Source organism: Pipistrellus kuhlii, unplaced genomic scaffold (genome assembly GCF_014108245.1).
Source record: "Pipistrellus kuhlii isolate mPipKuh1 unplaced genomic scaffold, mPipKuh1.p scaffold_m20_p_3, whole genome shotgun sequence".
Lineage (NCBI taxonomy): Eukaryota > Metazoa > Chordata > Mammalia > Chiroptera > Vespertilionidae > Pipistrellus > Pipistrellus kuhlii.
Window position 1 is genome coordinate 162,147,106 of NW_023425529.1, and position 14,065 is coordinate 162,161,170.

A 14,065-nucleotide genomic window follows, 5' to 3' on the forward strand; every position below is an offset into this window, starting at 1 on the left:
TTGTGAGGAGGCAGAGTCCTTCCCAGGGCGTCCGGTTTTGACGGAGGGCAGCTCAGTGTTTGGTTCTCACTCCCCTGCTGTGTGTGTATGTAGGGGTCAGCCTGTAAAATGCTAAACATTGGTTATTTCCAGGTGGAATTTGGGTGTTTTCTAAACTTTTCATCTTCATGAAATTTCATCTTATTGATGAACTTTTCAGAGACTCATGTCACTTTTTACGAGGGCCACAAAGCCATTGCCATTTCAGAAGAAAAGCCTGCGTTAATGGTAGCATAATACACTATTTTATGAAGGCAGGGTAATTTACTGATCTGCTTTCTGTTGTTGCATATTTAGGTGGTTTCCAGTTAAAGAAAAGCTGCAATGAGCAGCTTTATGGCTCAATTTTCCACCCCTCCTGACTTGTTTTGCTAGGCTGGATTTTCCAGATGTGGAATTACTTCGTTAAAGGGTGCAGTGTTTAATAGTTTTTATTGTACAGCTTAATAAATACCAGTGAAAGGTATTAACATATCTATAATAATAAAAGCATAATAAGCAAAGTTTGTGGCACTGTTGACATTTTGGGCCAGACAGCTCTTTGTTGTGGGTGCCCTCTGTGCCTTGGGGCTGTTTGGTAGCATCTTTGGCTTCAAATGCCAATACCCGCACCCCTTAGCTGTGACACCAGATTTTCACATGTTCCTGGTTGAGGCTCCCAGGAGCATAATGCAGACCCTTCTACCCCTCACCAAGGACCATGTGGAAGGTTGTGCAGCCCAGCTGCTCCCTCTAGGTCCTGGCCCAGGGCCAGCTCCACTGACTTTCAGCAAATGCCATTTTAAATATATTTTTATTGATTTCAGAAAGGAAGGGGAGAGAGACAGAGAGAGAGAGAGAGAGAGAGAGAGAGAGAGAGAGAGAGAGAGAGAGAGAGAAAGAGAGAGAGAGGGAGAGATCGGTTGCCTCCTGCACACCCCCTACTGGGGATCGAGCCCACAACCTGGGCATGTGCCCTTGACCAGAGTCCAACCTGGGACCCTTCAGTCGGCAGGCCAATGTTCTATCCACTTATCCAAACCGGCTAGGGCAGCAAATGCCATTTCACAAAACTGTAGAAGGCTGGAGGTCCTCGGAACCTTTCTGGAGTATAGGTTTCAGAGAGAGTGTCTGCATGAGAGTTCCCTGTCCTAGCTGAGCTCCCTGGGCTCTCTGTGGACACCAGAGGAGCTGAGGATGGGGCCTAGGGCTGTGATTTACACATGCATGCATAGATACGTGCATATACATGAACACACCTTCCATCACAGGTACACAACACACAATGGACATGCTGCCACATGCTGCTGTCCAGGTAGCCTTGCTTTGGAGGGTCCCGTGCCATCCTTCCTGGAAATTAAGCAGTTCCTAAGGCAAAGGACTGGAAAGAGGATCTAATGGCTTTTCAGTTTATCACTTTGGGACCCTGTTTCTGATGTAACGATAGTTGGGGGAGGAAGATGCAGTATCGTGGCCTTGTCCATTTCCCCTTGTCGTCTTGGTTATATTCAAGTGGACGTGGTTGGGTGGGAGAGGGTGTGAAAGGGGTGGAACCAGTAACAGTGTGGGCCTCGGTGTCGTGGATGTGTGAAACTTGCTGCTTCCGTTTGTAGCACTGAAACTACCCAAGCCTCCCTGAGATGCATGCCTGTCTTTGGCGCGGAAGGCGGATACGGGCCACTGACGGCCCTGTGTCGTTTCCTGTCCTTGCAGTGACCTGACCAATGGTGCGGACGGGATGCTGGCCACGAGCTCCAGTGGGTCTCAGTACAGCGGGTCCCGGGTGGAGACTCCCGTGTCCTACGTCGGGGAGGACGAGGACGACGACGAGGAGTACGAAAACGACGAGGAAGACTGATGCGTCTGCTCACGTTCAGCTTCAGGAAAGCATGTTTAGGAAAGAGAAACTTTTCTTAATGTGGGCTTTCCTGTTTCTTTTTGGCTTCCTCCCAAGAAGATATTGGTAAGCTATTGCATTTGACGTGCACCTCTGATAAGCAAGCACCTCTGATAAGCAAGCGAGGGCTGTTTTCTGCAGGGCTTTTCGTAGGATTTTGTGTTTTCATTTTTCTTTTTTTTTCTTTCTTTTTTTTTAAATTTGGAGTTCCTTTTTTGCCCCTTAACAATTCTTGCTGAGTTTGCTGAAGAAGATGTGCTTCCATCTACATCAACGAAAAATGCCATCCTCCCGTCGAGGCCGCCCCGAAGGCCACTTACTTGCCGCGTGCTGTGCGGGGCGCCACCCCCCGGCGGAGCGTGCGGCTCCATGCCGAGCTCCCGTTTGTGACCGTCTGCGGCGTCCGCAGAACCAAGCAAATGGCGGAGCTGCTTTCCAGCATTGAGCACCACAAAGCCTATTTTTACGTATTTCCCCTTAAATTATATTGACTGTGTGATTCCATATACTTTCCCTTTCTTTTTTTTTCTTTTTCTTTTTTTTGTCCACGGTGAAGCAGGCATTCGAAGTTGTTCATTTGTGTTTGTGTGTGTTTGGTTTGGTAGTTTTCTGCCGTGCTGGTGCAGCTGTGAGAACTCTGGAAATCTTGGGATGGTTTTTTGCTTATGGTAAAATTTGCCTGATTTCTTACAGGCAGCATTTGGAAACTTTTTATTATATAGTTGTTTACATACTTATAAGTCTGTCATTTAAAGACATGTACTGAAACAAATGTTGTATTTGTTTCATGAGCATCTTCCTGTAATCTATTACAAAGTTGAAATTAAATATAGAGAATGTTTTAACAGTTTTTTAACTCAAAATTTGTCAATCATTTTTAATAGTTCTTTTTTTATAAAAAGAAAAAGGAATTTCAGGACAGGCAGTAGCTTCTTTTAAAATTTATCCACAAAGAACCATTAACTGCACAGTTGCTGTTAGCTGCCTGTTCTAAAACAATAGTCTTTTTATTGAAACACAAATAAACTTTTCTGTAATATTTTATGGAATATAAAGAGACTTTAATTGTTTGACTTGTTTAACTTGGCACTGTTAGTTTTTATTAATAAAACGCGCATGGGCATTTTAAACAAGCTGTGTTTCTCTAATTCAGGATTACTGTTTAGAAGTTATTTTATCATGTTAGTCTTGCTTTTCGCTGGAGTGAGGAGAAGTTGCCAGGCCCAGGAGTAGGGGCCTGGGACCCCACCACGGGCCCCTCAGCTTGTCCTGCAGCTTTCGGAGGCATGGCGTGGCCCCGAGAAAGATGCCACCGTGGCACAGACCAGAGCAGCCCCTCTCCTGCGGCAAGTGGTGGGGAGAGAGAGTGTTTCTTGCCTTTCTCCTGAATCCTCACAGTTGAGGTGTATTTTACGGGGTGACTTTCAGAAAAAAGAAGATGGTAAGGTAAGAAAAGAGATCGGACTCTGACCTTCAATGTTACATTATCATGACATATCTGAGGGGACCTGACCTCTAACCTCTTATGTGACATTTCTGAGATGGCTCAAGCATTTTTTTTTTTTTTAATATGTTTTTATTGATTTCAGAGAGGAGGAAAGAGAAAAACATCAACGATGAGAGAGAATTATTGGCCGGCTGCCTCTTTCACACTCCTACTGGGGATCAGGCCTGCAACCCGGGCATGTGCCCTGACCGTGAATCTAACAGAGACCTCCTCCTGGTTTATGGTTCGATGCTCAACCACACGGGCCACTCCGGCCAGCTTGGCTCAGAAAGTCTTCACTGGTCGTGTAAGCAGTGAAGAACACTTGCTAATGTTTCAGTAGTAGCGCTGCCCCACAAATAACGACTCAGTTGGCCTTCCAGAATACTCACAGGGTTTTGATCCTCTCGTCAAACACTGTGTTTGTGACTGGGTTTCACCTGACAGGTCTCCCTGTCCGGTCCTGGGTGCAGCTGTCTGTGGCGACGTGTCTGATACTCCCGTGGGAAGAGGGCCGCAGCCTCGTGCTGTGGTTTGGGTGGAAAGTGGGCGGCGCTTGGTGAGAGCAGCTTTATTCACACAGAATGTTCCCAGTTCAGCTTTTTCGAAAGGCCTTAGAGCTGCAGACTTCACGCGAGTTCCAGGTGTTGGAGGAAGGACTTGTGCGGTGAAGGGAAGGTTAACTGGTTGTAATTACCTCTGGTTCATACGACCTGAATCTGTGCCTGCCCTCAGGCGTCCGTCCCTCTGTAACATGGTTTTGTGATTTCCCTGACTTGAAATGGAAATTTCAAAAAGTGGATTTAAAAAAAAAGTGGTGTTTGATATTTTTAGTTGATTACCCCCCTTTCCCATTATCAGGAAACACATGACTGTTTTATATAGAGTAAGAATGACTTTTTAATATATTTATTTTTATAATTTAGAAACTGTATTTTTTTGAAGCAAGCATCCAGGATGTACATTATCATGTCATGTTTTATATTAAACATACCAATAGTCTTTATATTAACATGGGTGGTAGTTCATTGACTTAAAGAAAAAATAAGTTATAGTAAGCAAAGTGATGTCTGTATAGAAAGAGATAAATTACTTAGGGTCTTGTTAGATAGCTTCTGCCTTAGGATTACCACAGTAACCCAGCATTTTTATCGGAGCTACAAATCCTATCTAAGAAATAATAAAGACTTGGTAAGACATAGTTGATTCTGACGTGAAGTGCTTGTCGTACAGGTGCCTGTCTGGTGTCTCAGAGCTGCCTTAGTCTTGGCGTTCGGGACACCTGAGGGCCGGATTGGTGCGGAGACGGCGGGCAGCCCCATGGAGGGTGGAGGTCTGCGAGCTACTGTGCAGGTTAAGGCCGGCCTCCGGGGTCCTTTAGTTCTCAATTTTAAGCTTGAATTCCACCTTCCCTTCGAAAGGGTCGTGGGGGTTGTCGTACGTCACGTGTTCTGCCAGGATCTTGCACACGATGACCACTTCTGTGTTCCCGGGGACATTGAGGAGCTTTGCGGCCACCAGTGGGTTGCTGTAGTGTGGCTGAAACGGAAGCATCGGGGGTGTGGGGGGCGAGAGTCAGGAGCCTGGGCTGAGTGCTCACGTGCTCTCTGTCTGAGAGCCCACATAGGCTCCGCCCCAGGCCCTGGAGTTCTCCGGGGTCACTGCCTACCCACTCAGAGACGAGACTTGCTCTGGAGAGGACAGACCGTAACAGTGACCAATTCAACTTCCAATTAGATTTGGTGAAAATTAATGTAAACACCAGGAAAAAGCTAGAGATTGAGAGGAGGTGCTTTAAAATGGATATGCAGTTGTCTAAAAGGACTTGGAGGCTGTCGAAAACAAACCATTAGATTTAATATTTATATTTCACGCGAGAATACGTAATGTATTTTCAGGTAGTTAGGAGCACGTGCGTCTGGGAAACAGCCAGAGAGTGGTAAACGGTCAGGATGGGCTCAGTAATGCCTTATTTCGTTTTTATAGGTAAGATACTTAGGGCTTTCCTTTTGCCAATCGTTGCTGAATTTGAGATGATCCAGTAGCTGTTGTAGGCGGAGCGTGAAGCACTTACCTGCGCCTTGTTCCCGTAGTAAGGGAAGTAGTGTAGACTGAAGGTGCCGTTGGGCGGGTAGTACTCCACCTGCAGGGGCTGGATGTCCTTGGGCTGGTCCTGGAGGAGGAGAGGCCACTGCCTGAGCAAGGCAGGATCTGGGTGCCTGGGTGCACATGTATGTGTGTCAGCATGTCTGAGTGCCAGTCTGTATGTGTGCATGCAGGTGCCATGTCTGTGCGTCTTTGTCCGTGCATGCCTCTGAGCATCTGCATATGCACGTGTATGCACATGTATGTCTGCATATCATGTGTGGCATGTGCATGCTGAGTGTGTGTGTGTGCACTATGCAAGGGGCCACATAAACACTTTGTTGTGTAATAAGCATAAATGATCTAATCTCTATAATCAGTACTGGGCTCCCTTTGGGGGTGTATTTGTTAGTGGCGAACCCCCTGGTGACTTATCAAATTGTATGTTTACCACTTTAAGTTCTTGTAGGAGAACCAAGGTGCATGGAGCCCAGAATGCTTGTTTATCTGCACATGGGATGCAAGCAGATGAGACTGTAGGGGCTGTTTGCCAGCCCTGGCTAAGCGTTTGCGTGGCTTTCTGGGACCAGGATCTGCTTTCAGAGTGAGTGATTTGCCTGATGGGTAGCTTGAGCCTCTCAGAGAACAGAGGAAGGCCACCCTGGTGTTCATTAAAATCTCAAGTCAGCCCAGCTGGCATGGCTCAGCGGTTGAGTGTTGACCTCTGAACCAGGAGGTCACAGTTCAATTCCCAGTCAGGGCCCATGCCTGGGTTGCGGGCTCGATCCCCAGTAGGGGGCATGTAGGAGGCAGCCAATCAGTGATTCTCTCTGAGCACTGATGTTTCTATCTCTCCCACTTCCTTCCTCTCTGAAATCAATAAAAATATATATTAAAAAAAAAAAAAACTCAAGTCAGCCTACACAGGTGTGGTTGAAATAACTAAAAAAAAAAAAAAAAGAAAAACAAGATGACCCCGAGCCTCACGGAGACATCACAGGCTTGAGGGGTGTGGTGTTTCTGCTGAATTCCCAAATACTCAGAGCAGGAGCCTTTGGTTGCAGGCACAGCGGTGGAAACAAGCTTTGGGAAAGGTTCAGTGAAGGCAAATTTAGGACTTTGGTTTTTTGTTTGTTTTGTTAATCCTCGCTGGAGGATATTTTTACCATTGATTCTTAGAGTGGAAGGGACGGATGGGGCAGAGAGAGAGAGGGAAACATCGATGTGAGACACATCAATTGGTAGCCTCCCACACGTGTCCCAACTGAGGCTGGGGATCGAATCTGTAACCCAGGTATATGCTCTTTGACTGGGAAGTGAACCCTGGGCCCTTCAGTGCTCAAGCCAATGCTCTAACCACTGAGTACACTGGCCAGGGCCACATTTAGTTTTTTTTGTGTGTGTGTGTTGTACATAAAAACTAGTTTTGAGAAAACCTGGAATAAATTAATGCCAACTCTGAACACCAAATAGACATACGCTTGACAACGATAGCTGCTAGTAGTCTGGCATGTTTTTGTAAATAAGCCAATAAAAAAGGACAAAACAATAGAAGTGCCAAAAAAAAAAAAAAAAAAAAAAAGTAGTAGAAGTGCTTTAGTTTCTCCAAGTTGCCACCAAACGTTTTGAAGTGTGTTAGTAATATACTGTCCCAGGTGCTTTTTGAATCAAAACAATAACACGTTTTTCTCTTACTAGGTTTTTATCCCCTGTAATAAAACTACTTTAAACAATGATTCGTGCAATTTGCGTGTCCGGTTTATTAGGCTGACGACTGAGATATTCCTAGGGAAAACCAGTTAAGTTATTCCCACGGGTTTTCTAGCAAAAGCGGGATGGCCACGGAGGCCACACTCACCAGGAAGGCGCAGTCCACCCGGGGGGCCGTTGTGTTGCTGGGGAGAAACCTGACGATCTGGAAGGGAAAGTGTCCATGTGGCCTCATGCTCGTCTGAGCTGGGCGCAGGGAGACCCGCCTGAGCGGGGCTCCCCCAGGGCACTGAGAAGGGGCTAGAGGTGGTGGGTGGTTCCTGTTCTGATCACCCCCAGCGGGTGTCACCAACTTCTTCAAAGCCAGAAGCCCTGCCCCAGGCTGTAGTCTTGGCCTCGGGCAGGTGGCAGACATGGACCAGAGGACTGAGCCTTCACTGCCATTCCCAGACCCTCCATGCTGCCCTGAATCCGGGTACAGTATCCTCCTGTGAGGAAGCTCCCCATCCGCCCATCTGTGCTTCTCCCATCTGGGCCTTTCTCAGCTCCTGCAGGCCTGGCTTTTGGGTGCCCACTTGTGCGCAGGCCTCCTGTGGCACCTGCCTTCTCCCCCCCACACCTGCCCCTGTGTGCACATGAGTGTGAGCTGCCATCACACCTGCCAGGCAGCTTTGAAGAGACCCCCACTAGGACCCGGGGCACGTGCACTGTGCAGATGGGTGGCTTCCTCTGGGCCCAGGGAGATGCTCAGAATCCCTGGCCCCAGGCCTCAGCTGCTGGCAGCATGGAGCTGTGTCCCTCCCTCCCTCACCCAGCCAGGTCCTACCCCTCCTTGGGTCTCCGCACACTCCCCGTCCAGGTGGGCCGTGCCCTCCTGTGTTTGCTCGAGTTGGCTCCACTCGGTCTGCTTCCCTCGGCGCCTGGCCCTTGGTTTGTCTGGTCCCTGGCTCAGGTTAGAAGCCTCTGCTCTGGATGGTTCCCAGGTGCCCTCCCAGCGCCTGTACATGGTCCTGCATCTTTCTCGATGTGCGCACCTGGCCACCCTGAAGAGCCCTGTGCTCTGCTGCTCGGTGTCTGTCACCACAGAGCACCAAGTAGATGCTGTGCTTGAATGGGTTGTTTTCCTTGTATCGGAGAGAAATACTCAGCTTAGGAACCAATGTAACGAGCGTGTGCTGAATGAAGGTGCAGAAACGGAAGGGGCAGCTGGGGCCGTCTGATCAAACCCTGTTGAGCTCTGTGCGCTGAGCACTGACCCTCCACCCCAGAGCAATCCTGGACCTCATCCTGGACCTCTGGCCTCCAACCCTTTTGTACTCACCCTGTTCATCTTAATGATGAAACACGGCTTTCCTTCCTCAAAGCCGAAGTTGGGGTCCTGCAGGCCCGAGCAGTTCTGCAGCATGTCTGCGGTGAACTTGCAGGAGAACTTGGTGTGGTTTGGGGCCCCGAAGCTTTCTTGGATGAACACCTTGTTTGAGGTGCAGTTGATGTTGTCCTCCTGGGCGGCTGGCGAGTAGCCTGCCAGCACAGACGCCTCAGACGGTGTGTCTCTCCAGTGCAGCCCCCCTGGGGCAGTTAGAGAAATTTTCTTAGGGAAGGAAGCGTTTTAAACCTTACCTTCCAGGAAGTCGTGGAGGGTGTGCACCAGGTTCGTCCAGGTCCTGCTGTCAGAGACATTGTAGGAAATGTCCAGGCCTTTCTCCCCGTAGACATCTGGCCTCAAAGTCACCCCTGCAAAGAGAGCCTGACACTTACCGTTTCCCCAAATGTTCATCACATCCAGGCTGGTGGCTGCGGAGCTGGGGAGTGGTGTGCAGAGCTGTCTCGGGTGGGACACAGCGGGACCAACAGGGCCCAGATCTTCAAGGGCAGCCAGGCCAGGCGGCCATTCATGGTCAGGTGTCCTCTGCGCTAGCTGCTCAGTGAGGACCCTGCCCCCCAGCCTGGGAGCGGCGCGGAGGAATGAGCCTGTCTGGGTGCAGGGTGTGGTGCTGCTGAAGGCCTGCACCCGTGCCACTGAGGGGGCCACACTCGTTGCAGGTGACAACTCGTCCAGGCCCAACTGGCTTTAAAAAAATATATATATTTTATTGATTTTTTTTTTTTTTTTTTTTTTTTTTTACAGAAAGGAAGGGAGAAAGATAGTTAGAAACATTGATGAGAAACATCGATGAGCTGCCTCCTGCACATCCCCTACTGGTGATGTGCCCACAACCAAGGTACATGCCCTTGACCGGAATCGAACCCGGGACCCTTCAGTTCACAGGCCGACGCTCTATCCACTGAGCCAAACCCATTAGGGCTCGACTGGGTTTCTTACTGAAGTTGTATTTGCATATTTGCAGGATCTCCACTGGTGTTGATTAAACACGAATGCATTCTAACAACATTAACTGTAAAAATAACAGTGAACAATTGCAGGAAGTTGAAGTGCCAGTCCCTAGTTTTCTCCATCTCAAGCCTAATGTGCATCCTTAGGAAACGTTCTTGTTTCTGTGGAAACAAAGATATCACGTGTTTCTTCACATAAACGGGAGCCGGTTTTCCACACGCCACGCTCCTCTCTTCCTCTGCCGACACCAGTTGTAATCACGTTTCCCTGGCATTTCAGATCAGCTGCCCCTCTCTTTCACAAATACCACATCATGCTTTGTTGTGTGAGTGTTTTATGACTTATTTAACCAGTTCCCTGATTGTACAGGTGACTTTTAAAATAAGTAAGTTAGCTCTGGCCGGTTGCTCAGTGGTTAGAGTGTTGGCCTGTGGACTAAAGGGTCTTGGGTTTGATTCCCGGTCAAGGGCACGTATGTTGGTGGCAGGTTCCCCAGCCCCAGCAGGGCCTGTGCGGGAGGCAGCCAATCGATGTGTTGCTCCCTTTCTCCCCCTTCCCTCCACTCTCTAGAAATCAATGGAAAAAATCCTTGGGTGAGGATTAAAAAAAAAAAGTAAGCTAGGGTTGTTATTGGTTTATGGCTGTTCTGAAAGTAACAGCTATACATGATGTAAAATAAAAATCTTCAGAAAGGCCTAAAACAGTGGTCAGCAAACTCATTAGTTAGCAGAGCCCAATATCAACAGTACGACAATTGAAGTTTCTTTTGAGAGCCAAATTTTTAAAAATTATACTTCTTCTCACGCCACTTCTTCAAAATAGACTCGCCCAGGTCGTGATGTTTTGTGGAAGAGCCACACTCAAGGGGCCAAAGAGCCGCATGTGGCTCAAGAGCCGCAGTTTGCCGACCACGGGTCTAAAACAGAAGAAAGCTCTCCCCTCCCCCCTCTGAGTGTGCCCTCTGGTTCTCACGTGCCCTTTGGTTCTCACGTAACGTGTTCATCAGCTTCACTGGCAGCTGTTGCCCGTTCCAAACCCGTCCTCCCCGTGACCAAGGGGACACAGCTCCTGCCTTCCAGCCTCAGGGTTTTGAACAGATGATATTATGGTTATGTTCTCAAGTTTGTAACATAGGACTTTCTGCTCTGAAATGATAATGAAAACCTCTATTCTTCATCTTTTGGTTGATTCTAAAATTTGACACCCAACAAAGCACTTTGGTGTTGTTATTTATGGACAGATTCACCGAAGATCCCAGCGGGAGGGCTGGACCCGCTAAGCTCACCAGCAGGAGACCATCTGAGGCAGCGTCTCTTAAAAACACTTTTGCATTTTCTTTTCCTGTGTGCTGCTGCTGGATGTTCCTGGGGTGTTATCTTCTTTAGAAAGTGTAGGGATGTGCGAGCGATGAACATTCTGAGTTACTGTATGCTTCATCCTTTCTCCTCCCTCCCTTTCCTTTATGTTTTTTTTTTTTTTTTTTTTTTTTTTTTTTTTTTTTAAACACCTTTGGTTAATGGGCTGGAAGTCTTGGTTCAAATCACCTTCGCCAGGACTGTGGAGGTGACACCTCACTGTCTGGGGCCCTTGAGTCTTGTCACCAATGACCCATGTGGTGCCGAGTCAGGAGAGGGCGGCTCAGCCCACATTCACCCCAGAGGACGGTAGACGGACTGCACTTGGAGAAGACTCTGAGATCCGGATTGAATTGCTCTTCTGGATTAAAGTACTGCCAGACTCAAAGTGGAAACAAAGCCTTTTAACCTCCCCAAACCCTTCATTCAGATCTCGCTAGGAGCCGTGTTTTGCATCTCCTCCCAGTAATGCCTGCTGTGCATGCAGACCCATACAAAGCAAGTGGTATAAAGACGCGATCACAAAAACCTCTGTTTTCATAATTACAACTAAATCCGAAGTCAGACTTTATAATCTGGAGTCCTCCTCCTCATCAAAAGAAGCCAGGGGCTGCCCACACCAGGTGTACCGCTCAAAGCCCTGTGGCTGCGGATGGGAGGGACAGAGGCCCCTGCTGGGTGCCCCTGGGGCTTCGTTCCCCGGGGGTTAGTGCTCTGACTGAGCACCTCCAGGACTGCGATCGCCCGGACCTGCGTGGGGTCCTGATGTGCGGGCTCCGGCATCGCCCCCGCACCCCCTCGTTACCTGGCGACTTTAGCCGGTCTTGGTAGTCGGGCGTGTACGGGTCGAGCGTGCACATCAGCGAGTAGATGCAGAGGGCGAAGAGGCCGGTCATCACCACGTAGAAGGCCACGTAGTAGAGGCTGATCCACACTGTGGGCAGAGGCCGGGCAGGCGCCGCTGACACGTCATCGCGCGCGGACCCACAGGGAACCCCACCACTTCCACCGTCTTAGGGGGAAAACCGTCTCAGGGGTGTTCGGTGCATCTACACGTGACGCTGTGCAAGCGTCACCTCTAGTTCTAGAACATCCTCGTCGCTTCAGAGAAACCCCATACCCCTTGACTTCAAAGTCTCTTTAAAAACTGCGTCAAGTTTAGGAATAATATCTACAAACTGCTATTCTCAAATCTAAGCCTGAAACTTGGGGGCCAGTCAATCCTCAGATGTTCCCACCGTGTGGGTGCCTGGTTGCCAGGGGGCAGAAGAGCCGAAATGGGCCTCTGGGGTCCCCTGGTGAGGAAGGTGAGGCCTGGCTAGAAGCTGGGGCAGGGCCTGGGTCCCGGGAGCCTAGACCCCCACCCCGGGCTGCTGCTGGTGTGGTCCTCTGTCATTCCTCTCAGAGCTGCCCCTCCTTGCCCGGCCTGGCCAGACACTTACCCCAGCGGGACAGGGTCCGGCCCAGCATCTGCCCCGTGTCCGGGTTCCAGCAGTAGCGCTGGAACTCCTCCATCCTCTGGCTGCACGACTTCTTCTCGTGCAGCGCCGCCATCCTCCCTGCTCCTGGGGCTCCCCCTCCTGCAGAGCAGACTGAGAGGAGAAAGCCCTCCCCGGGTTTTATAGTCTCCTTCAGAGGTCAGCGGTGCCCGTGCCCGGGGGCGGGCTCCAGGGAGAGCGCCCAGCGGCGTTATCAGGCCTCGCTGTCCAAACACCAGTGGCTCCTTGCACTCTGCAGTTCCCTGCTATCAGATCAGGTGCCCTCCACCTCTCCCCCGGGCACGTCAGGGCCGCCCCCTCCTCCTGGGATGCCCTTGGCCTTAACTTTGTTATAATGACTAAGGAGAAATACTTCCCTGAACAGCCACTTGTTCAGCTGGGGCCCCATTCTCTCCCTCCCTCCAGGAGGAAAGATGTAAGGTCAGCACAAGACAGGCCTGGACCTGCCCCTCAGGCCGCTCGGACACTCTCAGGTCTGAGATGATGGGCAGTGGGTGACCCATGCCATCGTATTGCAATCGCTGGGGCTCTATGAGTGGCTTCAGGTGCTGACATTGTGAAAAGGCCAGAGTGTGACGGAGGCTAGAAGTGTTGTTCCAGAGGAGAGGGTTCAGCAGGCTCCCAGGTCCCGTCCCCTCCCTTTGCCCCTGATGCTCGTTTTAGCCTGAGGATGATGTCCCCTGAGGCTATGTTGAGGGGACTGGGGTTTTTTAGGACTTTGTGTGTTCATGGGGAATTTACAGCCATACAATCTAGAGATATTTTTTAAAACTGAATGCAAACCACACCCCAGGAGCTAATTGAAATGCTGATTCTAAGCCATTGAGGACCCAGAGGGCCTAGGAGCTAGGCTGCAGGACCCCAGTGATGTCCGAGTGGGAGACACTTTGCCGGGTGGCACTTTGGAGTCCGCTGGAGCACCTTGAAAACTCCTGATGCTTGTCTCACCCCCATGTTTCTGTATGAACCCAACGGCCAGGTGACCTGAGCTACTGAGAGCCTCCCAGATTAATCTTGATTTGTGACCAGAGCCACTGGCCCAGAGACCTTGGTGGGTAGATACATAGCTGGAGCCATGCCAGCTACTCACTGGGGCATCATCTCTGTAGTTAGGTTGAAAGGGCAATGTCAGGCAAGAATCAGGTGCCACAAAGGTTTTTCTACAAGCATTTCCATTAAAATCCAGTTAAAATAAGGGCTATTATACTAAAAAATCTGGAATTTCATCTGCTGTCACATGTACATTTTCCTGTTGCCCTAGCTGGTTTGGCTCAGTGGATAGAGCACCCTTCTGCAAACTGAAAGGTCCCAGATTCAATTCGGGTCAAGGGCACATGCCTGGGTTATGGGCTCGATCCCCAGTGGGGGCTTGTAGGAGGCAAGCCGATCCATTATTCTCTCTCATCATGGATGTTTCTATCTCTCCCTCTTCCTTCCTCTCTGAAATCAATAAAAATATATTTGAAAAAAATAAGTAAATTTTCCTTCTAAGGGACCCAGGTAGCCAAATTAGAAGATTTCTTTTGGAAGAAAAATAATGAAAACCCGATAGCCATTATTTGGCTTGTTTCCTCAGGGATGATTTAGAGTTTGTCAGAAGAACGAGCACCCTAAAATTCAGAAGGAATTGCACTGTTTTAGCTAGGACTCCTAATTTTATAATTGTCCACACCTGAGGGG

At 49.4% G+C, this 14,065-nt stretch overlaps 2 protein-coding genes across 6 annotated transcripts in view; one reads left to right on the forward strand and one right to left on the reverse strand.

The window, feature by feature from the left end:
* The window catches only part of TFDP1 (transcription factor Dp-1), a 45,937-nt gene extending 42,892 nt beyond the window's left edge, over window positions 1–3,045 (forward strand). For all 5 annotated transcript variants that reach the window (XM_036456442.2, XM_036456441.2, XM_036456443.2 and 2 more), the window contains one exon: window positions 1,732–3,045. In XM_036456442.2, the coding sequence (XP_036312335.1) occupies window positions 1,732–1,876 (145 nt within the window). In that variant the 3' untranslated portion in view covers window positions 1,877–3,045. The remainder of the gene's footprint in view (window positions 1–1,731) is intronic.
* A 1,733-nt stretch (window positions 3,046–4,778) lies between these two features.
* Window positions 4,779–12,491, reverse strand: ATP4B (ATPase H+/K+ transporting subunit beta). The gene is made up of 7 exons (XM_036457133.2): window positions 12,329–12,491; window positions 11,692–11,820; window positions 8,817–8,930; window positions 8,518–8,717; window positions 7,345–7,401; window positions 5,476–5,574; window positions 4,779–4,940 (listed from the first exon to the last, which is right to left on the reverse strand). The coding sequence occupies exons 1-7, from the start codon at window positions 12,438–12,440 to the stop codon at window positions 4,779–4,781; spliced, it is 873 nt and encodes a 290-aa protein (XP_036313026.1). The 5' UTR covers window positions 12,441–12,491.
* Between the last annotated feature and the right edge of the window lie 1,574 nt (window positions 12,492–14,065).